Raw genomic sequence first — 25,939 nt, forward strand, 5'->3', positions numbered from 1 at the left:
GCCACGGCGCAGCGAACCTGGCAACCCGGATTGCTCTCTTCAAGCCTAGGGCATCCCAAAACTCAGAGCACAGCTGGTTCAAGACTTGGTGCGATGTCTAACTGTGCATCCTTTCATCTCCTTCCCCTCTTTCCTTGGGCAACCCCATGATGTAAAGCAGAATGGTGTACCATGCCTGGGCAGTTTAAAATGCCAAGGAGACTGAGGAGCCCACACTCAGCATTTAAAAGTGACCATCCCTTAAAACCTGGGACTCATATTCCATCAGGTCTTTGAGAAAAATGTGACCACAGGCAAAAATTAGTGACTCTGTTCTCCATCTCCACACTGAGAACAACGTTTTGTGGCATCTCTGTTTCTCTGTTTAGTAATCAGCTCTTTATGTTGATGGTCTTACCCTGTGGTTTGTAGGCTGCCTGCCACATTAGGGCTCCAGTTTCGGTTGGGACTGCTGAGATGTTAGTGTAATGTAAATAATTAAAAATGCTATTTCAAAATAAAATACGGGGATAGCACAAAAGGACTACATAAAGGGAGAGCCAGAGAGTTAAAATACTTATAGAATGTGCTGATTTGGAAGGGACCCATCAGGATCATAGAGTGCAACTCCTGACCCTGTGCAGGATGCCCCAAGAGTCACACCATGTGCCTGAGAGCATTGTCCAAATGTTTCTTGAACTCAGACAGGCTTGGTACTGTGACCACTTCCCTGGGGAGCCTGTTCCAGTGCCCAGCCACTCTTCGGGTGAAGAACCTTTTCCTGATACATGCATGGGAGTGTAATAGTTTATCCCATTTAATTCAGTATTTAAAAAAAAAAACAAACCAGCCTGCTTAAAGTCACTAAGTTGTCATTACTTCCAAAATCTTTTGGTTTTGTCAACCTTAATGAGAAAAAAAGACCAGGGAAGGAATACCAGGCCTCAGTAATTCTGAAGGCAGCAATAGTAACATTAGCTGGTCTGAATTTTGAGGGACAGCTCTCTTACTTGTTCCTGCAGAACCAATAGTTTTCTGTTGCACTTCTGCCAGTTAATCCTATAGAGGTTTTGGGGCATGCTGGGTGTTCTTCCATGGTTGTAATATTAGCTAAGTCTGCTGTTAGCTCTAATCCCATCGTAAATGTTCACAAAAACTTTCATATTTCTGGGTGCCTGAAGTGGGTAAGACATATTCCATTTTGCTCTGATCTCACTGGCTTACCGTGGCTAAAACAGGGGAAAAAATTTAGTTAGTACTGGCAGGAGAATTTTGAAAAGAATCCCTGTTCATACATATGCAGGTGCTTGTAGTTAGACTCCCATGACATCTTTGGATATCTGCTGAACCACCATATCACTTGGGAACGAGGAAATACCATCTAGTCCATCTGCATCTCAAAAAAAAGTCTTTAATTAGCATCATATGATGTTTGGGGATGTCTTACCATTATCAAGGTTGAAGCAGATCCTAGCTTCTTCCAAGTAAGGGGTGTCACTCTTAGACCGGAGTCTTCTGATGGGTCTCCGGTCTATGTCATCCTCAGAGGTTGCTGTCACCAGAGTGGGCACAGTGAGAAGAGTTGCCCGACGAGCTGGTAAGAAAGTACAAATGAAGAGGAGAATGTCAGGGGAAGGGAGAAATGAAAAGGGGGAAGAAGAGGGAGAAAAAGAAAAAAAAAAAAAAGGAAAAGAAAAGAGAAGGAAAATCACTCAATGGAACAGAGGATCTGTAGCAGGTAGTAGAATAGGCAGTTCGCTGTGAGGTCCTTGACTCACATACTACAGAATTTAAGGGCTGCACTGAATAATACCAAGAAAAGATTGCTGTCTTCTGTGCCCCAAAGGCACAGGTTATAGCTCTGTTGCTGCCACAGATTGCATGTTCAAAGTTCCTACTTTTACAGCTTAAATCACTCTTTTCTCAACTTCTCAACAGCTGCAATCTCTCTTTTCCTGAATGCTGTTTTTGAGGCTGTGATGTCTAAGTAGTGGAAGTATCTAAGTGGTTGCCTAATTTGCAGAAATCGGTGGAAGCTGTGCTTGGAACACGACATGATGCCTACAGCAACTATTCTAAAACTCAGTTTCTTCTTGTCTTGACTTGGGCACTCAAAATAAAGAGCTACTTTTTGCTCTTGATCACTTTATGTCTTATTTTCTTAGTTGTGAAACAGGGAGAATCATTCTTTTCTTTCATTAGGAATTTCAAGAAGATATAAATCCATTAATATTGTAAAGTATTGATATACTTCAGTGGAGCACCAATGAAAAACTCATAAGGAAATTAAGATTTCTGTCTTCTGAACATGGTTTAAATAGCTTGGTGCCATGCATTGAAGGAGGAGAAAGCAAAATATTTAATACTGGCTCATTAAGTGAGCACTGCCCACTCCATGTACTGATGAAGCAAATGGTAGGATAGTAAAAAATTACTGTCATCATGCAGTTAGAAGCCATACTACAATACATATGTATTAGGAGACTGAATTAATGTTGCAGAGGCCACCTTCATTTTGGCATTGCCCAAATATTTAGCACTGGACCTTACAGCCTTGATAATGTCCCCTTAATGTAGGGTTTTTTATGTGAATGTAATTGTGAGTGGCTATTGAATGCTTTGGGCGCTGAGCCTATAAATTACAAATCACAAGCAGAAGAGCCTCTATAAATATACCCACCTCAACTGCCTCTGTGAGTAGATAAAGACTATCACAAGTGCTAGATGGGATCTGGCTGATCACTGAAAGCATGAGCACCATGCACAAGTACTTTCTCAGCGCGTTTCTTTCCCCTCCACCTCATATATAACTGGAAAGAGAATTTCAGCTGGAAAGAACATCTGTACCCTTAGTGTAGGACTGTTTACATAAACTTTCATGGGGGACCCTATATGAGCCTAGGAGCCTAAACCCTGCATGCTTTTTGCTGCTTGGATATTATCTGGCATAACAGTATTTATCTTGGGGCTTTTGTAAAGCACCACATTTCAAATAACTAAAAATGAACTGTATTTTCCCACTGGGATTGGAGAGCATGACTGATAGTGACTAAGTGCATATTCTGCAACCTACTAACTGTGATTCTTTCTTTTAAAAGTTTTTTAGAATTTCAAATAAAACCTGTCAATCAGAAGCCTTCAGATGCCTGAAAGCTGACTTAGGTGTTAGGTATGATAGCATATAATTACTATGAGTTAACAGAAGCTGTCACACTCTATTTTTCAATTTGCAGCATTATGTAGTTTACTAAACAAGTAAATCTGTGCTGCTGAAGGCAGTGGTTATTTCTGGTCTAACTTACTTGTTTTCTATTTTGAAATAGGTTTCTTTCAAGTTTTTGCTCACTTCTAACCTAGCATTTGCATTTGAAGTAAACACAAAGGGCAAGAGTTGAAATTGATTTAATGGGGTCAACTATTTAGATTAAGCTAAAGCAAACACTGCAACGAGGCTGTAAACCGTTACTGCCTTATGATAGGGAAGTACAGTAATGAAGATAAAAGAGAATGGAAAATTTCTGTTACGGAAAATTTTGTGTCATCAGATTTACACTTCAGGAAGATTTATCTGTATACGAAGTCAGCATTGTAAAAATCATCTCATAAAGCAATGATGTAAATGATTTGTCTTTTAAAACTGGTGTAATCTAGCTGTAGTTAAAGGCAGTGAAAGGGCTCCCATGCATTTCAGGGCTAGCACAGGATCACAGCACAGGAATCTATTCGAAAAAAAAATCCCAGCACCAAATTGCATACACTTTTATAGTAAACAGAGAATTACAGTAGGCTTTTCTATATAATTGTTTATAAATCATTTTTCCCTTTTGGGTCAAAATATTGGGATCTGGCTTGTATTCATTTTCACTGGAGGTAGGTGGATGCTAGAAAATGCTTCTTGGAGTAATCATTATGTATTACTTTGACAACCGTGATTATCTCCCCTTTGTGTATATTACCAAAAGGAGTTTTCAAGAATGACTGGATATTCTAGGTAAATATTGAAAAAATTTCAGACTAAGCTAATAAGTATTAAAAAAGATTTGCAATAAAAGGTAAGATCAATTCTTACAGAGCCACGGAACTGGAAAGTACAGCTGGTTACATTCTGATATCGATAAAGTAACACTGAATGTTTATGCCTGCCATGAATATACACACTCTTTCCTAACCATAATCCATAGCAGTCCTTAGTTTGAGAATGACTTGCCATACAGTTTTTAGTAAAGCTGTTGATGTTTGCCCAATGAGACCATAGGGTTCATCACAGCTAATCCACCAGTATCTCTTGCTCCAGCTGTTCTCCTTAAACCAGATTAGTCTGTGGGACACATTTTTAGGAGATAATTTTTTGGGAAAATTAAAAAGTGTCCTCTTGAAAGTCTTGGAGCAATGGAGTGACATTACAATACACAATAATGGGCCCACTTATGCTGCAAAAGAATTTGAGACCAGTGTCCAAAACCTCATTTAAAGCAGCCACTGTAACAGCACACGGAAGGCAAATCAGCCATTCTGTTAAATTCTTCATTCTCTTTGCATCATTCCTCATAGGGTTATGCCACAACTGACACATTGTGGCAGTGTCCTGTCTGGTATTTGTTAGAAAGTGAAAAAGTTGCTTTTCGAGGGAAAAATACCTTAAAAACATAAATGCTGTAATGTACATTGTATGACACCTTAGAACTGCTGTATATGATCTCCCATTTGTTGTCTCAAAATATTGTATGTTACTGAAGTAGAACACAAGTATGTGTTTGGGAGAAGGGAATGTAAAATATGTAAATTTTTATATTGCGTGTTCAGAGGCATTTTGAAGATATAATTTCAATATATTTGGTTAAATCTGCAGCTGGTCCAAATTTTGAACACTGTTCGAAATGACTGAAAACATGGGGGGTTGTTTGCAAAGAATTTTTGATGGCTTCCATTTTTTCAATTAAAATACTTTCCCATAGATTTTAATAAAAATATTAGTACTAATTTTTGTTTGCCAAGAACTACCTTTATGTTTTGAAGAGTTATAATATTGGCTTTTCTTTTTAAGAGTTATTTATTCATTTTTTAAGAGTTTTATTTAGAAAAATGATGGACATTTTTAATTGAAAAATTTTAGAGGTGAAATGGCATCTTCCTAAAAATTAATTGGAGAAAACAAGAAATATTAATCTAATTTTTCCATCTACTTTTATCAATCAGATTTTTTTAAATGTTTTTAAAATATCTCATTGGTGACACAGGTACACTTGTCATTTTTTAATCAGTAGGGTCAATAGAAACCCTTATTTGCATAGTAGATTTTGACCTCGAAAGGGCAAAAACTTTTGAAACTTGATGATTTTAATCTCAGTACAAGCAAAGTGCTAAAATGTTGCTTCTTGGAGATGTCTAGACCTAGATACATTGGAAAGGGTATGTTTCTGATGCATATAATCATAAGCAACTTGAAATGACATTGAAATAGCCATAAGGGGATGCTTTTTTACATCAGAAATCTTTAAGGCTTTCCTGAGGAAAGTTTCATTTCTCAGGGCAAATTTTGAACGACTTCGTAGAATACCTATGAAAATATTTTAATTGCAGTGCTGCTGTTGCTGATTGAATAGGATTCTTCTTTCTTGCTACTTTTTTCATCAGAGAAACATATGAGCTTCTTACTCAGTTCTTCTCCTTCACGCTTCTCTGAAGAGGGTTCACCATGGTGTAACACATAGATAATGCATGCAGAAATGTATTTTTGGCTAAAAGGAAGCTTTAAAAACTTGAGTTCAGGTACATTTTGATGCATCTAGCACATGATATCCCATGTGAGCTAAAAAAAAATTAAAATATTAGATTGTGAATATTCTTCCTTAAAGACAGACCAGGAAATGGGTCCAATTGGGTGTTTACCAGGAAAAAAATTTTTTGGTCTGATTTAATGCCAGTTCACTTTATCAGTTGCATTTAAAACAAGACAAAAGGACAACATTTGAAGGATTAGATTTGGAAAATTGGGTATGACTGGCAGGGGAGCCAGAGACAGAACATGTGGAGAGACCATAAATTGTCATTTATGAAGAATGATTTATAGGCTTGCGTCTCCCAGACAAACACAGGAGCACATGCATATGGATTTCTCCATGGCTCTAAAGCAAAGCTGTTGAAATATTTTTTGATGGGCACCAGTAATCTGAAAGAAAGTACTTAGATACATCATATCAAGAACAGGCCTGAAGGTTGCAAACAATGGTACCCATGCAAAAGGATATCCACATTTTGTCACGTGCTCATTCCACTGGTTTGTGATATTTGGGTAGGAATGTGCACAATATGCCTAACCACCACACTGGCATTTTTTGTGCATTTTAAACAAAACATGCCTGTTCCTCTACCATTGTGTCCAAAGGCATAGGCTGTTTGGAAATTCTCAGTAAGGAAGATATGCCAGAATAGGTGGTGGAAAAGGGACTTAAAAAAGTTGAAAAAGGATGAGGAAAAGGTTGATGTTGATCAGTTACTTGATGGGATTTAAAGGGGGAGAAATTTTATCAGGAATGCACATTTGCTGTTACTAATTCTTCTGATACTGAAGCTATTAGTCTAAGAAGTAGTGACATCACATAAATAAAAAAAGACCTGGAAAATATCATAACCTTGAAAATATGTTAATGTATAGGATGGATTAATCATAAAATTTTGGTGGATGGAGGAGCATGTGCAGTGGAATCATTCTGGATTAGGATCTGGGGATACTGCAGCAATATATTTTTATAAAACACTGTACTTAATGTAATATGCAAAAGCAAAAGGAAAGTAGCACTGAAGAGTCAGCAGTGATTAAAGTCAAACATCTAGAATAAATCAGCACTGTCTGAATTAAAATAAATGAGCAACAAGGCAGCACAGTGAAATAAATATATTGTGGACACAGAGAATGACCGGAAAATGTGGAATTAAAACTATACCTGGGAGTATTTTATTAAACCTGCAAAACTGATCAAGAAAAATGATTTCCTGAAATCTTCTGAGCAATCATCCCCCATATGTCTATACAATCTTGTGCATCTATTACCCTTGGCCATATGTACTGTATTTTTTTATACTTCACATTTTTTATTCACTCCTTACATTCATCAAATAAATTGCAGAAATGTTGCAACCAGTAGAAGCATACCTCGTGTAAGTGGATCTTTAACCTACTTATAGATACGAAAGATTGTTCAAGATAAGCCTTCAAGAGAGTTTTGTTCAATTTTTTAAATATGCACAGTGTATCTTGCCAAATGGCCTGGCAAGCAACTTCATGCTATGTAGGAGCATCTTGAAAATATTTAATGCAGTTAATTTTAAGCTGGTGTGCCCTGCTAGTGCAGGAAAAGTGGATGCACAGCTCTCTAGGAAATTAGAAACAATTTTTTCCTTGAGTCAGAAGTCGCGTGACAGCTGAACCCAAACTCTAGGCAGGGACCAGAGAGTCCCACTGTGGTGCAGAGGTGGACTCCTGCAACCCAGAATGGCATCCTGACAACACAATGTCCAGCCCATCCCATCAGGTTCTTGTGTGGGTTTGCTGCAGGCACCAAGAGAGAGGATGAGTCTTAGGACCCCTTCCATCGGACTCATGGTTGCAGAAAAGTGCTACTCACTGTCTGCGATGGCCAACTCTCCCTTTATGGTAGTACCTAAAGTCTTCACTTGTAATGTACTGGGCAGAAGTCATTCTGCTCTCTTATAGTTCATCCAGGGGCTCAATCCCCTTATATAGAGTGGGAGGGAGAGGTTCCTCTTTTCTTAATCCTCAAAAACCTAGGTGAGAGCTAGGTACCAACAGCTAGAATCCCGTCACACAGTTTAGTTGGCTATGCTCAAAGCAGGCTCTCTGGCATGGTATAGCTGTGTGAGTGACTTGAGAAGCCCTGACCAGCTTTGAAGGTTTTTGAGAAAGCAGCAAGAATCCTCAGCAGCTGCTTCCTCCCCGCTTTTGGAGATACGCCTACACTGAGGCCATTGCCCATTTGCTAAGCAAGTGTGCCTGTGGCTGGCTATGTTCCTCACTGATCCACATCCAGACTGCTGACTTTCCGTCTCCCTTAGTCTCCTACCTGCCTCATCACTGTGGACTTGTCTGATGGTCTGAACTCCTGGCTGAACCTGGTGACTGTCACCAAACCTGCCCAACTCATGCCCTGCGGTGCTTTACCTGTCATAGGTGACGGCTGCTGCCTCTGCCCATTTTGCTGGCTTTGGGCTTACTTTCCCTTATGGACCAGCTCACTTCTGCTGCTCCTCAGTGCCTGCCTGCTCAGCTCTTTCAAATATGAGGTCTTTCTTTGCATGCCCCAAAGCATAACTTTCAAGTAGAACTTCAAGATCAAAGCTGATGTTTCCTCAAAGTACGCTGCAGCCAAGTGATCTGCACATTTACAGCTTTGGATTACAGCTTGACCTGTTTGGAGAAAGTTACTCCCTTTTCCGAATTAGGTCCTATCTTGCCAGTCAACATGTGATTCCTCAATGCAAACAAATGCCATCAGCACAGGCATCATTCACTCAAGTTTGCTATCTAGGTTTTCATAATCAGTAGAGAGGCAAGATTTATATTAACCCAAGGAAGATGTCTAAAGTGAACCCTGCTCTTAAAATGATTGTTTCTCTCCACTGGTACATGCCAAGCTAGTCAGAACTCTTAGGTGGAAATGTCTTCACCGAGGATGCCTACAGGATAAGTGAGGTGAAAATCCTATTCCAGGCCCCATTATATACTTTCAGCCCCTGCCGCTGAAAGCTGTGATAGATTTGTATTTATAATACATCTGCAGCCAAGAGTAACCAGTATCTTCCACACGCTTCAAAGGGAGAAGGCTTTTTTGAAAATTAAAGTCTGGCTTCATGCTTAGATTTCAGATTCAGGCTTTCCTAGGGCAAGGGGCTGGATCCAGGGGATCACAGTCCTTTCTTTCCTGTTTCTGATTTGCAGATGCGTCACCAGGCATTACGCACTTGGCAGGGACACCCCACCAGCTCCTATATTCCAACATACGGCTACAGAAGAGACAGTTAGGGAGGGCTGCAGAGCTTAGGATATTTCTGGCTTGTATTTAAAGCCTAGAGCCAGCTGGCTTCATTTACCAAGTTTTCTAAATCTAGCTAATCCTACTGTCAGATTCAGCTTTTGTGACTTTTCCATCCCTCCTGCTTCACTTTCCTTGGAGGAAACAGGGAACAGCTGTTGGAAGAGCAGATACAGCCTGAACGGCCAAACATTCTCTGTTCTGTGCTCAGCCCATCGAAGTGAGGTGATGGCTGCTGCTTCAGAGGGAAGGATGGAAGAGGTGGCAGCTGATAAGGTAACACCTCTTTCCTCCTACCCTACAACACCAAAGGCAGTTCTGCAGCTTTCTGCAGGAGTAGGGACAAGGTGTGAGCGTTAGTGCAGGCAGCAAGGGATAGAGAACCGGTTGGTTGCTGGAGGACAAAGCCCTGTTTTAGTCTGTTTGCTGAGGTCAGAGCATCCTGCATTCAATTACACAAGACCTAAGATCAGGTGGGATTTGATATCATTGGTTGTCAATGCCATCATAGCTCTTTGAGTTCCTTCTCAACATTTTGCAGTCCTATTCCTTCTTTTCTCTTCCATCCACAAGGAGTGGGTTCAGATACGAATGAATGCTTTACAGCTGCTATTGGTTACATTGTCATATCATTAATGTGAAAACACTGGAGTTTTTTTCTTGATCTGAAAAATTAAAAGGCAGAAATCTTCAAATCTCACAGAAAGAGTTAAGTAGGTCATGAACCACCATTCTACAGTTTGTAAACAGAGCACTTTGGAATGCAATAACTAATAATATAAGTAAAGTAATAATAGTACATACGAATATGTTCTGATGTTGTTTTTAATTAAATGGCAGAATACTGTAGTCTTCTTGCACTCAATTCTGTCATAATGCAGTTTGAATGCATATACACATGGTGTTTGATAGTGTGATTTGCTAATGGCATCATATTATTATATTAACATCAAATAGTTACTTGTGATCCCATTAAGTAGATCTGATGACAACACTTTCTTACAGACCTTTTATTCAGTTCCATACTAGCTACTTGAGCTATGCTATTTATGGTGGATGAGTGTCTCACATTCAGTGTATTTTTTTTGTTGGGGGGCGGGGAGTGTCAGAAAGTTAAAGCTAATGCAGTTAGCCTGTTTCTCAGAATGTGGATAAAGAAAGAAATATGTTATTTTTGCCCGTGTTCAGAGAAATTGTGCAATTATCTCATAGAGAAATGCCTGGATTTTGGAAGACAGCCTTAAAATTTCACGTAAGGTACAAGGACGACAGGAGTTACCACAGCTGTAGAGTCAGCATCAATGCACACGATAGGATTGAGTTCCTTGTTCTGTACAGGGGATAAAATAATTGAGAGGAAGGGGATATTACCATCAAGAAGTTTGGGGCTAAGGATAGCAATAAAGGTATTTGCTGCAGGAAACCTTGATGATGGAATTCTTCTGGAGACTTATTGTTTGGCCTCCTGAAACTTCTCTCTGCACAGGCCACATGTCATCTCTCACATCCTATTGCTAGTGTGGTTGTTCATCCGTTCTTCCCCTCGAACACCTCTCCAGCCAGAGGGCTGCTGTCTTGCAGCATTTGAGAATGTAGATCAGAAACATTGTCACTTCTGTGCTCAGAGTGATTTCCCTTCTGGCATCTAGGTTGCTGGAAAGCAACTGACCTCAAGCACAGAGAGATGAAGAGAGGAGACATTACTAGAGTTTACAGAAGAGGTCTCACAAGCATGTGTGGTAACAGATGTGAAGGACAGGAGCTGAGGAAAATGCAGTAAAAGCAGGAAAGAGAAGGGTGAAAAATGGAAGGGGGCAGAGCATAAGTGCAGCATGGCTTTTCTATCAATGTACTGTTTCCAGTTGTGGAGATAATTAGGATTTGGGACACTGGTGCACGGTGGAAGTGTGTCATTGGTGACTTTCATAAAATATGCAGGAGCAGGGGGACAAAAAAATCTCCAAGTTTCGGTGCTGGTTCTTGTTTGTTTTGGCCAAGGAATAGAAGTCCACGTGATAGATCTACAGATCAGCTCCCTGCTGATGACTTTTGCATCAAGGAATACAGTTCTGCATAATGGATTTTTCCCCCTCATTTTGCATTTAATAAAAGGAAAATAATTGCATTAAAATGAAGAATCAACCAGATGCTAATGTTACATTATAGTCATGCACCTAACTGATCAGTACAAGCATTTCTGTATGTGCCAGCAATATAATTTCTTCAAGTATGGGTAAGATAATGTTTTTTTCCCTTGCCTGCTTGGAAATATAGTCAGTGAAGGTTGCCTGCACAATCCTTACTAGTCACCTTGTGCACATGACTATAACAGACTTTCATTGCATGAATACATATTCCTTCTTCCACAGTTGTCTCTGTACATTGCAGTGCACAGAGACACTTTTGATAATTTGCTATAGCTTGTAAAGCAGTAAGTTGTAGATTCCTGAATTTTAGGTTCTGTGGAATAGAAGTGGTTTGTTCCCATAGAAATATCATAGAATGGTTAGGGTTGGAAGGGACAACAGGAGGTCATTGAAGATTTCAATATTACTTCTGTAGCAATGTCCAGGTGTCTGTTGCATTTTAGATGGAGAAAAAGCCATCAAAATCAGCCATTTCCCTCAGCCAGTTTTTTCTCCTCATTTGAAGTGCTTAGTATTTGTTTCTGTTGTTCAGTGCAGGAGGCTGTGCTGTGACAAAAAAGGTTTTCTGCAACTCATACAGATTAAAACATGTCACAACAACTGGGGGAGCAGCTAGGCAATGCAGTACGTGTTAGGCAGCAGCATCTCAGCTGAGCCAAAGGTTAAAGGTGGTACTGACCCTCATGTATCCTGGGTTGGTGGTATCCCCCTGAATGGATTAGGTCTTGCCCTGGGAGAATGGCCTCCAGAGGGAAGGCTAAACTTTGTTGGCCAGACTTTGAATTTCATTAGCAACTGATGAAATTAATGGTGAAAGAAAGATGGATCCCATTTTCAGAGAACACGCAGTATGTAAAACCAAAAATAGTTGTTAGAACTACTTGGGTCCAATAGGCTTCTTCAATTTAATATGGTGCTTAAAGTTTAAGGAACAAAAAACCCCTTCTCTCTGAAATTGCAAGTTTTCTCCAAAAATAGCGCTGGTGAGAAAAATGTGAACTGACTTTACCAAAAATATCATCTATGTCGTGAACAAGTCTCAGCTACATTAAAGCAACAAAGCTTGGTTACTCTTCCCCTCTCTCACCCTGCTGCTGCTCTGTGGGGGCCAGCATTTTGCAGGGGACAGGTGCAGACCAGTGAGAACCTGCTGTTTGCACTGTGTGGGGGACTGCCTCAGGGCTTTCCCAAACCAGTTTTTCCTGCAGCACTGAAAAACAACACCTTATGATCCTGACAGCTCTGATAAGCAAGGAGGAAGGGGAAGGACACCAGAGGCTTATGCAGCAAGCTGTGTGCCATTGCTCTCCCCTCTGCCTTGTCCATTTGGATGCTGCAACACCAGAGCCTGGGTCTTCACAGTTCTTTTTGCTTCATCTGTACGCCCAACAGCTCTCATAGCTTTTCCTTATCCTCTCATAAGGCAGATCAACCCTACCATTACTCTTCTTGTAATCCCTTTAAAACCCCAACTGTTTTGAAGGCCTTTCCCTGTGCCCTCTCAACACTTAAGTAGGTCAGTGACTGTCCCTTATCTGGCCCTATACATTTTAACTGTACAGTTAAAATAGCCATTTTCTGAATCAGTGCCAGAGTTTCTTACCTTGGGCTCCTTGACTGTAAAACAGTCTGTGAGCAGACTCGACATCCAAAAAGTAGTCCATTTTGAAGGAACTTTATGTGCAATACTCCAGCATGGATGATCAGTCAGATTCCTAGGAAAGATTACAGAGATGTCAGACAGAAAAAACTGGTGAGTTTCTTTGTGGAAAGAATTGTGTAGGCAGTCATTTGGCATATTAGGGTCAAAGTATTTTCAAGTCACTATTCATAGAACTTCATAAGCATCCTTTTCTATTTTAGGATGTTTGATTCAAATCCTTCTCTAAAGACAAAAACAGAAGTCCTGCTGCAGTATTAGCAAGATTCCTAGCTTTCTAGTACAATCACCAGTATTCTAACCACAGTCTCTTTTTCTTAAGACATATACTTGGATTCATCTGCCTGTTACATTTACTCTTAAAAAGAAGATCAGAAAAGGGACAGGAACCTCTTTCAGCCAGATTCACACCCAACATCTCTGAGTGGTCACTGCTATAACAGACTACATTAAAGATAGCATTTGTGCCACTTATGCCAAAACACTGTACTAGAAAGAAAGACACAATATTCTGGATATTTCACTACACCTAAATGACCAGAAGCCAACCTTGCCTTTCCTCTCTCCTCTTGCTGACCAGAAGCAGCAACAGAACATTCCACCCTCAGTTCTAAAAGTTGTGTTAGGAGCAGTCATTAAGAAATAGTAGGCTACTCGTAGCACTGTTTCATAGCTAAGGTTTATAATTTTTGCATTCTTCTGAACATCAGATCTGTCTAGATCCTAGATTACAGCTCTCCGAGATGTACACAATCCTAGATTACAGCTGTCCAAGATGTACACTCTAACTTTGCCAGGCAGAGTTCCTGGAATGATGCACATTATTGCACATTATTGTGACTCTTCTCCAGCTTTATTGCTACCTTCTGCATTTTATTATACTCTGAAAAACTCACAGAAAAAACAGGATTTGCAGAAAACAGACAATCCAGTTCTCTCACCCACATCTCAGTTCACCATGGCATATAATCATAAGCATACAAACAACTCTGAACAATGTCTATTTTAAGAAAGACAGACAAAAATACCTCTAGTCCTTTTCCATGCAAACTTAGCAGAAAGGTTTGGAGCAGGGAGTCTGACTCTTGATTCAAGCAATTCCTTTAATTACGCTGGAAAAATTAGGGAACCAGGTTTCCAAAGCTTTCCCTCTTTCCTTTGATTCAGTTTTCATAGATCAACATGCAGTCCTTTCTAAAATTCGGAAGTCTGTCCTGATGAGAAAACTTTTAAATTCCCGAGCAATTCACTTTACTGTAGCACTCCCAAACCAGAAATGATACTTACTGCAGAGTATCAAGAGCTGCCTGGCAGTGGTGTAAGCTCCAGTAGTTTCAAGGAGGGTTTCTTTGATCTTACTAAATGTCCCCAGTGTAAGCAAACAATTTTGATTGTTTGATTGGAACTCTGATGAATAATGCATAACGTCAACTGGACTTCCTTTATCAGATAAAAATGGCCAGGAGATGTTGTTACTTAGCAACAGGAGGTGACACTACGTTCATCTCCCCCACTCCCCCTCACCCTTCATACTGAAAAATTAAGCCCCTGGTTTTGATTTGATAAAAACTTTCCCACAGAAAAAAAAATCTACATCAAGTTTCCTTAAGAATTTGTTTTTCACTCTGATCTTCCTTGTTGCATCTGATATTCTGAGATATTTTTAATGTTTCATAATGATTAACTGTAACATTGCGTTTTGTCTAATAATTTGCTTTCAGTAAGTAAAATACCTACTTTCTTCACCATTTACCACAAGGGTAAGGAGATTGTTTTGCTATAAATATAATGTAAATAACATCTTGAGAATAGATTCATTTCTTATCTGCTACTGCTTGTTGGACAAGGCAGACAGAAAAAGCAACATACAAAATGTTCCAGCAATGGTATGAAATATATAGAATATCGAGAAACCTTTCCTATTACAGAATTCATACTTTAAGTAATTCATTCATTCTTGAAGGAGCCCTAACATTCGATATAAGCGTTCTCAAGGAATCATTGCATTTCTGCTTAAAATACAGCCTTTTAAAAAATACACAATGTAGTTTTTTTCAGGAAAGGCACATTGATAAAAAGCCAAAGCACTGTGAAAGGTTTTAAAAATAAATAAATAAAATCATATGCAGAAGATAAGTACTTACCAGTGTTACTGACCTCTTTCTATCCCACTGTCATGGAATAAGACTAAGCAAATGCAACTCAGTCTGTGAGCCAGAATGAACAGCTTCTAATTTTCACTTCAACCTCGAAATCAAGAGTACTGAATAGAGAAAGGTGACGGATCTGCTTATATTATGATGAAATGAAAGCTCTTAGCACAGATCTGAGTAGAACTGCTTTTTTTTATACCACATTAGCCTGCTAATTTGAGGAAAGTGAAAGGCTTTGTTTTACTGTCTTTTATCTGTTCTCTTTGCTACCCCCACAATTTAATTTGCATTTAAAATTATTCTTATGTCTCCACTGCACTCCAAGGTATGGAGCATTTTCTAATCACGATGAATGTTCAGTGTGGTTTTTGTGCTATGGCACTTTTATTCTGAGCCAGAAACACGGTGAGTAATTATAATTGCCAGCTATTTTCTAAAATGAAATACAGAGTGGTTGTCTGATGCAGTTTCTGATTTTTCCTTCATTTAGCAGTACATCGCAACAAACTACTCAGTCAAAGCATCAGTAAAAAAAATAAATCAAATAGCACAATGTCATGGCATGATAGCTTAAACATGCATATCCACAGACCGTGAAAGCAGAATATGTTTCTACCAAGATCTTTTCAATTATAATTTACCTTTCCTGAATTTAAAAGTGAGCTTGGATGGCTAATAAACTGAAATTAGTACAGCTATCTCTTGGTGGCTTCCAGTGCATCTAGTTAAGCATTACTGGAGCTGCACATTGTTTGGAATGAACTGAATTGAATGGCTAACAAGGGCCATGCTATTAAGTTATATGGACATCCCTCACAAGAGGATCAGGACCCTGCTTTTTCCAGAAGTTCTTAGAGTAGTCCCCCAAAGCCTGATTTTGGAAGTGAATCAGAAACTAAAGAAGGCAGTGATAAAGTGATCCTTTGATAAATTTAAAATCAGAAGTTCTGGCAAAACAAGTATCAGGAAGCAATCAGACTTAGTCTTCCCATTTTTGCAAATATTCTGCTCAAAAAATCAGATATAAATGCCCTCTGAAATCCACTGCCACCAAATGTTACTGGTGTTCAGAACCATGGGTTCTGAAAGATAAGATTTTCTGTTCAATATCAGAAAACTCTGTATCAAATATCATAGGATTTTTTTTTCTTTTAAGAAGAAACCCAAGAAGATAAATTAACCATCTGAGTACAGTTTTCTTGGAGAAGATTAGAAAGTAAGAATCCCTGTGAGCACATTACTTCATGACTTCCCACTCTGAAGAGTTTTTATATTCTTCTTCAAAGCACCCAGGCAGTATCAAAGATAAGGGTGAGCCATATGAACTCCAGGTACAGTCTGGTATGGCTGTTCCTGCACTGGCATTTCAGTAAGTATGGTTGGATTGAGTAGGTGTCTCACTGTGCCACCTTAGTGGTGGATCTGGTTTATGCAAACTGTGTTCCTGTTTTCAGAGATATGACAAACATTTTCATTCCTAAACACAACTTAAAGGAAAATCAGACAGCAAGAACGCTGCAAACTCCTTTCTTTGCATTTTGGAGCGTTGTTAGCACCTTGCTCTTTGCATTTTTTAGAGCTTGTGTTTGCCATGGTGACTACTGAACAATAGGTCCCTCCAAGCTGGCTTCTGATAATTATTGGATCCATTATCTTATGGACCAGGGGCCAGTTGCTTGTTTAGCCCAGCTGATTTTTTTCAGCAGAAAACCAGAAAAAAAGAAGAAAGGCTGGCAACACAGAGATGCAGAAGGAAAAATAGAAGACAGGAACCTCACTTGCTCCAAGGATTGTACCTGCTTGTTAACGTGCAATATGGAATACTTTTTGTTTTTCCTAAGGACACTGAATCTCCCGCTCAGGAGGAGACTGAAAAAAATACAAGCTTGCATGCTGGACAACATTTTATAGCACCTGTCCATTAGCCTTTGATGTATCCTTCTGATTCCCTTTGCTATCACCCTTTCAATCTGCGTTGTCATCTTGCACCGTGACTGGCAAATGTAGTCATTGAAATCACCAGCAACCTCTCTACTGACCATTGCAAGATCATCCATCTTGATACCTTCATCCATCTCAGGGATTTACAGTTCACTTTAAATTACATTGCAGCAGTTCTGACAGCTGCTAAGAGCTCTCTCTGACAAGGGAGTACTTAGCAACAAGAAAGGTAACAGTGCCTATATATTTATATGCTTCTGTGGCATTCATCACCATGAGGGGAAATCCTTGCCTGCCTGATTGGAAAGTCTTCAGGATGGTAGTGTGGGCTCAGATTTGACCCACAGTCCAGAAAACTTGACCCACAGAAAGGGAAACCGATTACCTCCAGTTCAGTTGAAAAGCCTACACATCTAGAAAAATGTGCAGGTGAAACAGATCTATTTTGAGTTAAGTATGATCCCCAGATCTGGCTTCACATACGCTTGAGGCTCACTGTGCTCCTGTGCTAATGCACAGTGCATTGCAATGTGTGCTCTGACTTGGTTTCCAAAGAACGGCAGAGCACCTCAGGGGGCAGGAAGGGAAGGGTGGCAGTAGCCAGAACCAGAAACTGTACTGTCTAGCTCTCTGAATGCTTTCCTGTGTTCTGTCAAGGCCTGAAGCCAAACTTGCAAAACCTCTGCTATTGACTGGACCTCTTATCAGCACAAATCCCTCTTTGGGATAATGGGTGCAGTGGTTTTATAACACAGACAGATATCTATATAGGACTAGACAGAGATTGAACTCTCTATGAGCTAGACTGGAATACCAACCAACCTCTGCTAAAGGAATACTTGGAAAAAACCTGTTACACTGTGGAAAAATATGAAGCCAAAATTCCTCATCATGAGCTTTAGTAACCTACTGCATCACATTTGACTTTTTCCCAAATTAAAAAAAGAAAACCAACTGAAAAAAAAATCTCAAGAGGAAAGTAATTGAACACTTGGCATTTAGAAGGAGTGAGTAGCCTTCTGGTTCTCTAACAGTCAGATACATGTAGGCATAGGGCTGAGGTTTTTTCCTACCCTGAACTCTATTGAGAACATAACTGTTACTGTAATGACTCAGAGCCTTGGAAAAAAAGTCTGCTGCTGACAAACACTAATATTAACCTGAAAGAAAGTGGGAGAGAGAATGTAATGTGTGACTGAAGAAGTGTAGGCAAGGTGATTATTACAGAGTTGTTTCCTGAGGGGTACATTCAGAATAAAGGAAGAATATAAAAGTTTAAGCCCCTAAGCTGTGAAGAATGAGGTTTTTTAAAATTATAATTATTAGTCTTGTACTTAGATATGTTAAAAAGAGAGGATTGCTAGCAAAATTAAGACACAAATATGTTCTCTATTTCTTATTTGTAAGGCAAAATAGATATTATGATGCACACAACAAATAAAACACAAAAATATTCAAATGAGAGTTACAGATGCTTTACAGTAGAGGAAGACTAACACTGATGTTTTCAGAAGTTTCTACAAATTTTGTTCAACTCTATCTTGGGGTCCTCAGGCTGAAACCAAAAGAATTTTAAGAAGGAATTTTAAGAGACCTGTCCAGTAGAAGAGATCTTTCCAGTGCCATGGTATTTACTTTTAATACTTCTGCCAAAAAAAAAAATCAATATCCAGAAACATTGAAGAGAATATAAAGGTAGCTCTGGCTCTTGAAATCAGTGGAAGATTTGATTTGTGTTTTCATAGCATCAGGGTCACCTTCTTGTTATTTATCTCCAAAGCAAGAACTGCACAGATTCCAACACAGAAGAGATGAACTTGAAAGGAGGCAGCTTCAGCATCCTGTGTCATGAACAAGAAGTTCAAGAAGTTGCTAGTTGAAAAAATCTTAAAGGTGTTGTCATAGAGAACAAAGGTTAGCTATCCTGCATAGTAAAAGCCTGTTCTAAGATGACGTGTGGCAGTTTGATATGTCTTCATTTGAGGGAGGAAAGGTTGAAGTCATAATTATATGAGAAACAGAGAAGAGAGAATTTGGGAGTGCACGTAAGCTAAAACCTAATCCTCCAGTCCTTATACAGGCAGAAATACTTCTGCATTAATAGACCTTCGTCATTTTCCTCAATTACATGACCAGATTATTTTTTTCTATAACGAGCTACACACAAATGGAAGAAAAGAAAATTTCCCTAATTCAGTCCCATGAGTGACTTGGTGTAAGTAGAGAAACACAGAGCTATCTGTAGCAGGGAAAGTGGAGGAAACTAGTAAAATAGATCTTTGGGGTAAACATTCCACCAGTACCCCACAAGCATGCAACAATTGTGGAGGTGGAGGCATCCCTTTGGACTTCCTGCTCACTTTTCTAGGAGTTCTGGCAAAGGAATTTTAAAAGGATCTAAATGGGCAGCTGGAAACAAAGACAGACAACAAAATCATCCATTCTCTGTGCCCTCCTGGGACTTAGCAGTCACCAAAGCTTGAGCTATTCCCCATGCAAAGGACAGGATGGCTGGCCCAACACATAATAGGGAATGCCTTTAATTTGCACTAACACAAGTGTTAATGACCTGAGTCTTAACCTTCATTGAAAGAAAGGGAAAAGCAGCACAGGGAAACTGGAAACAAATGTATGTTTAATGTCTCCTGGTATCGTTTGAGAAATTGTGCTGGAAGGGGATTGTTCATAAATCTGGTTTCGGTTGGTGGTTTAAATGGGATAAACGATCCAAAGTAACTGAACAGCTGGACATAAATACAGTAAACATGATTACATTCAATAAAAATCTAAGATTTGCAATCTAGCTAGAACAAAATCAAATGACTTCTTGCCAATTGACTTTGTATAAGGCAAAGACATAACTATTAATAAATCTACAAGGTGTGGTTCTCAATAACATGATTTGTTTTAATATTCATAGGGCACTGTTCGTACATAGATAAGTAATACATACAAATACCAGTCTCTGAATAATTTACATTAAAATCATAGAATCATATAATGGTTTGGGTTGGAAGGGACCTTAAAGATCATCTAGTTCCAACCCTCCTGCCATGGGTAGGGACACCTTTCCCATAGAACAGATGGCTTGAAGCCCCATCCAACCCGGCCCTAAACACTTCCAGGGATGTGGCATTCACAGCTTCTCTGGGCAACCTGATTCAGTGCCTCACCACCCTCATAGTAAAGAATTTCTCCGTAATCTAAACCTTCCCTCTTTAAGTTAAAAGCCATTGCCCTTTGTCCTATCACTACATGCCCTTGTCAGAAGCCCCTCTCCATGCCTCTTGCAGGCCCCCTGTAGGAACTGGAGGGCTGCTATAAGGTCTCCCCAGAACCTTCTCTTCTCCAGGCTGAACAACCCAACTTTCTCAGCCTGTCTTCACAGGGGAGGTGCTCCAGCCCTTTCAGCATTTTTGTGGCCTGCTCTGGACTTGCTCCAACAAGTCTGTGTCCTTCTTATGTTGGGGGCTCCCAATCTTCTTTTCTGTTTTCATACTGTGCTATGTTCCAAAAACTGCATCAATTTCTGTTATGGTTTGGCCTGAGGTTTTCGACATTAACTTCCTTGGTATGACTGATCAACAATGAGAGCTTCAGAAGAAACATCCACTTGTCTTATGTTTCCAACCCAATGTTACTCTGGAGCTACTGAGAAACCATATCTTTTGCAATGGGAACATTTACAGGAATTGTAATGAAACAGGTGAATGTAATTGACAAAGTCATCCAGATACCTTGGGAATTCCCAGACATATATTATTGTACCTCACTATTAGAGTTATTCTGAAGTTTGCATGTACCTTTAACTTAGTTTGGATGAAATTCTTTTTTATCTGCATAAGTTGGGTATTTTTCGGCATTTTGTATGTGTAAGTATACGCAACTACATACTGCTGTGTTCTCCATACTTTTTTGAAGGATTTGATCCTACATAATGCAGGTCTATGCAAGGTCAAAAATGACAAGCAAGGTAACAAGCCAGAAGAACCCTAATTCTTTCTTAATGATTGTGAAACTGTAGTGCTGTCAAGTTGCTTCTGCCTGGTACCGAGTGTGGCTTAAAAGAGGAATATGTATTGCAGCTATATGTTCCAATAGCATGATAAGAGCTACACAAGTTCTCCTGTCTCCTTAGACATGCCTTTCTGCCCACATCCTCCTCCTCCTTCACTATACACTGCAGGCTCAGGAGACTATTTCAAACTTCGTGTTGTTCGTGATTTCAAAGAATTTCTTCTTGCCTTTGAGCAAACCATTGCACCTTCAGCAGGAATGCATAGGACTAACACCAAATTTGCACTCCGCTATGGAGCAGCTAATGCAGATCCTCTCCTCCAGTTTCTTCAGCTTGACAGAAGAGCAGATGTTTCAACAGAAGACTGGAAATGGTTTCTAAAACCAGCAGCCAAGGACAGGTCCAGTGTTTTATGCGGGTTGCACCTGTTTTCAGCCAACCCCATTGCGAAGAACAACTATGCATTTATTCTGTTGCCCAAGTTTCACTAATTATTAGAGACACTAGAGCCATATAAGTGAGGTGTATCCCCACGAACTGAGAGAACAGTGTCTACAGGTAGACTGCAAATAACTGCCCTGACAAATGACATGGTGATCCATGGGTAGTCTTCACAAAATAACATTCAAATATTTGGCCTCAGTGGCCCTCAGGCTGATGAGTAATTTTAATAAAACATTGTCCTTGGGGGAATGAAGAAAAAAGGTACTTGTGGCACAGCCTAGAAGTTAGATTAAGAAAAATAATAATTTTACAGGTGCTTGTTCAAAAACTCCCTAAAAATCAGTTGAAAGTCCAGTGAATTTAGGTTATACTCAGTAAGCACAATGCCTCAGTTTCATTCCCTATGAGGTGGATCCTTCTCTTACAGATTACCTTCTGAGACACTGAAAGTTGTTACATTCAGCCTCCTTATTGACTCTCATCTGCATATTCTGTAGTAGTAATTTCTGAACCATTTATATTTTTCAGTTAGCAAAACCAGCAAGTGTCCCTTTTATGACACACATAACCATCCACACAAAATTTCCAGGAACATGAATACCAGCAAGGCACAGCCAGCATCCTACTGCTAGTCAGGCTTGCCATGAATGACAGCTTTAACATCTGAAGGCTGCAGGCTTAGTTCACATGCTGAGATACTGACTTGCACCTCTTAGCTTTTTGACATGATCAAGTGGAAGCTCATTGGGTAACTATAAAAGCAGGGCTTGCTTTCTGTTGATTTCCAATATTTGAGCCAAGTGGATGTTAAAGTGAGCAAATTGAAAAGCCTGGTCTGACAAACAGGTTTTACCAGTTCTGTTGTAACTGGGGTGTGTGCAGCAGTAATTGCAAGACGTGGTTTTCCGTGGGTTACTAGTGCAGCAGATTTACAGACACTGCTCAGGAGGAGAGGTTGTGGTGATAGCTGCTGTGTTGCACAACAAAAGGGAATATGAAGCTCTAAGCAGCTGTGGAATTACAGCCCCGAAGCTACAAAGATGCATGTTTTGTAGAGGTCAGTGTCTCTTCAGAGGTAATGCCTGGTTTCTTAACGTAGACACCCTGCATCTTTTTTGAGAAATACGACTTTAATATTTTCCCCTCCCCTATAAAAGTATCCCAGGGTAATAATAACAATAAAAACCCCTCCCCCCAGTGTTTTCTTTTTAAACACATCAAGCATCAGAAAAGCTGTCATTTCAGACCAACTTCTGCCCATCCCTATGGCAACTAATGGAAGCATTTAATACTATATATACAAAATGTAATTTGCTCCCCCGCCATCTCTACTTATACTCTTCTTTTTATGCTAAAATTGCTGCATGACGCCTACAATGTTTGGAAAATGCTTCAGTGACATGCATCAGAGGTTCAACGTCACTGAAAAAAGCTCAAGTGACCAATTAAAAAATATTGATTTTCAAAAAGCAATTGGGGAAATTAGCAAAGGCCAAAAATATCTTGTCTGAATGGTCATATTTGTAGTCTTGGAATACCCGGTATTAAAACTTATAATGTCTTTGTAAAAGAAGGGGGAAGAGGAGAAATCAGTCACTGATTATCAAACCAGAAAAGGTGACAGTATTTAATATTTTTGCAGGCTGCAATCCCTGTCATAGAAATAACTTTAAAAGCTATGAAGCAGTCTCTGAAAATCCTTCCTCTGCCCAGCCCCATAGAGCTTTAGAAGTTGCTTAAAGTCAGCTTGAATTTGGGGCTTAAAATATTAAAATAACAATAATGAAAAGATAAAAGTAATGTGGATTCCTTTAATCTCCTTTTCAGGAGGGAGAGACATATCCATTGCTTACAGTTCTGTGTTATGAACCTTCTGTAACAGAGAACACACAGATATTATTTGGCTGTCCAGATCATCTACCTTGCTGTTTTTTATTCCTTATAGCTTTTATCTATACTTGTTTCAGAGCTGAGCACCATACAGTAAAATCATTATTAAATACAAGAATACTAGATAATAACTTCTTCTTTCTGTTACCCCCTTTGAAGTGGTCAGACATACAAAAAACCAACTCAGTTTCAAGTAGGCCAGATTTTAAGAAATATGTAAAGCTATTTTTATAATATGTAAGCATAGATTTACATATATGTTTCTGTATATATATATATAATGAGATAAGAAGAGAGATATTGTGTGCTAATGCAACAATTCTGTCATTGTTATAACAATAGCAGAAACTCCAGGTTTTCAGAATGTCTTTCAAGTATCTCAAGTAGTGATTTGAAGTGTGGTCCACTTCATTAAACTGAAGAGTTTAATTGCCTGAGTTCTTATATTTTTTATTAGAGTATGGTGCTCTGCAAATAAGAGGTCTTGTAACATTTACCAGCTGGCAAAGACAGGTATCACCTACAGACTAGGTTGAGTAGCTTTATGGTAGATTTAGAGAAAACATTGTTATGCAGACTTTTATGATACTTGAGATACCCAGCATGAGAAAGAAAGGGAGAAATACCAATTCACTTAGAGTAATGTTTTATACCCCCAAATCTTCGTTCGCGAAGCCTAGCCATGATAATGAATGTTTTAGACAGTATTTCTTTTGGAATCACAGAATCATTAAGGTTGGAAAAGGCTTCCAAGATCATCCAGTCCTACCTTTGACTAAACACCAGCATGTCAACTAAACTATAGCGCTAAGTGCCACATCAAGTTGTTTCTGGAACACCTCCAGGGATGGTGACTCCACCACTTACCTCTACAGACCATTCCAATGCTTAACCACCCTTTCAGTGAAGACATTGTTTCTCATGTCCAACCTGAACCTCCCCTGGTGAAGCTTGAGGCCGTTTCCTCTTGTTCTGTCTCAGGTTGCCAGGGAGAAGAGACCAACCCCCACATTTCAGGTGGTTGTAGAGAGCGGTAAGGTCTACCCTAAGCCTCCTTTTCTGCAGGCTAAACAACCCCAGCTCCCTCAAAAAGAGTGTATAAAGGAAACTAAGCTTCTGCAGAGGTGGTAAATGGGCACAACACCAATATGATTGTGACTGAAGCCAGAGAGTGCCTGCTGCTTCCTCTAAATCATCTTTCTTTCACCTTCCTTCTGCTAGCCCTTTAGCAGGCATAGACCATTGAAAAATACCTATAGCCTTCTAATATGGTTCAATGAGATGAAGGTCTAATCAGGTACTTTTCCAGCAAAGGAGCCACTGAGAAAGCTAAAGTTAAAAGGAATTGACCATGCTTTTGCCAGGTCCATCCTTGAATTATTGTATCTGGAACTACAGGTAATGGGTAGGTGGAAATAACAATGTACCAGAAAGAGTAGGACAGAGTCTAGAGAAAGGAGGAGACAATTGCTGTATGAAATGAATATTGTGGCATGCTATTAAACAACTTTCTGTAATCCTATGATATGGAGTTTTTTTCAGTGTATTTCTTATTTGGCTTTTATTTTTCACTTGTGTAAGTACAGAAATATAAACAGTTGAGTACAACCTATGTAACACACACAGATAAAACCAATCTCTGTTTTAAAACAGGTCCTAAATTGAAATTCACTGACTATGGCAAGGTTTTGGTATTCAAGATGTTTTAGTATTAGGATAAAAAGGACTTCGGCCAGCAAACCATTCAAGAAACACACTTTGTCACAGAGTTCCATTAACAACTTCCCACACAATTGTTGAACAACAAACTTCCTATCAGAACTGGACCAGGGAGACAAGTGGAGCTTGAATTGGGCCACCACACCTTCTGCTGCAGGTTCTCACACCTGAGGAGGTATTTCAGCTGGGAAGCTATTCTCCCTGAGCTTTGTATGAAGTCAGCAGCCAACAAAAAACTGTTACCCCAGAGGATACTTCAGAGTAATTCCACCTCTCATTCCTTGCTGCTTTTATGAAGAGCCTGCAGAAATGAGCTCTTGGTGAGAATCTCCTTTTCCCTCTGCAAGCCCAAAGGGGCTCAACATCTGCAACTCACAGGGAGGCTTCAGTGGCTGTCATAACAAATGAAGCCAGGTTGTTTGGCTGTAGAAATAAGGGAGAATCAATCATAGAAAAATAGATTGGTTTGGGTTAGAAGGAACCTTAAAGATCATCTAGTTCCTACGCCCCTGCCATGGGCAGGGACACCTTCCAGTAGACCAGGGTGCTCCATCCAGCCTCATCCAGTCTGGCCTTGAACACTTCCAGGGATGTGGCATCCACAGCTTCTATGGACAACCTGTTCCAGTGCCTCACCACCCTCACAGTAAAGACTTTTTTTCTAACGTCTAATCTAAACCTCCCCTCTCTAAATTAAAAGCCGTTGCCCCTTATCCTATCATGCCCTTGTAAAAATGCTCTGTATGTGGTTTAGCATGAAAATGGGATATGGTATATAAAGGAATTAAAGCATCCTTATGAAAGGGGCTAGTTAAACAGTATCTATAGCAGTTGTCTTTCTATATGACAGGTTTCTCTGGCCAAGTTCTGGCACTATTGAAATCAATCTGTGTTTTACATCCATCTTCTGCAGCCCTCTGTTTGACCCCATGTGAATA

The 25,939-nt window shown here is 39.6% G+C and overlaps 1 protein-coding gene across 4 annotated transcripts in view; it reads right to left on the reverse strand.

The window, feature by feature from the left end:
* PHACTR1 (phosphatase and actin regulator 1) overlaps positions 1-15,279 on the reverse strand; it is a 301,109-nt gene extending 285,830 nt beyond the window's left edge. The window contains exons 1-3 of one of the 4 annotated variants that reach the window (XM_051799185.1): positions 14,981-15,279; positions 12,780-12,891; positions 1,427-1,573 (exon numbers count right to left, since the gene is read on the reverse strand). In XM_051799185.1, coding sequence (XP_051655145.1) covers positions 1,427-1,573; positions 12,780-12,840 — 208 coding nt within the window. In that variant the 5' untranslated portion in view covers positions 12,841-12,891; positions 14,981-15,279. The other 3 variants (XM_051799182.1, XM_051799188.1, XM_051799186.1) reach the window with 3 other exon arrangements.
* Positions 15,280-25,939: the final 10,660 nt, after the last annotated feature.

Source organism: Manacus candei, unplaced genomic scaffold, assembly GCF_025592945.1.
Source record: "Manacus candei isolate 608988 ecotype Guabito, Panama unplaced genomic scaffold, ASM2559294v1 h1tg000049l, whole genome shotgun sequence".
Classification (NCBI taxonomy): domain Eukaryota; kingdom Metazoa; phylum Chordata; class Aves; order Passeriformes; family Pipridae; genus Manacus; species Manacus candei.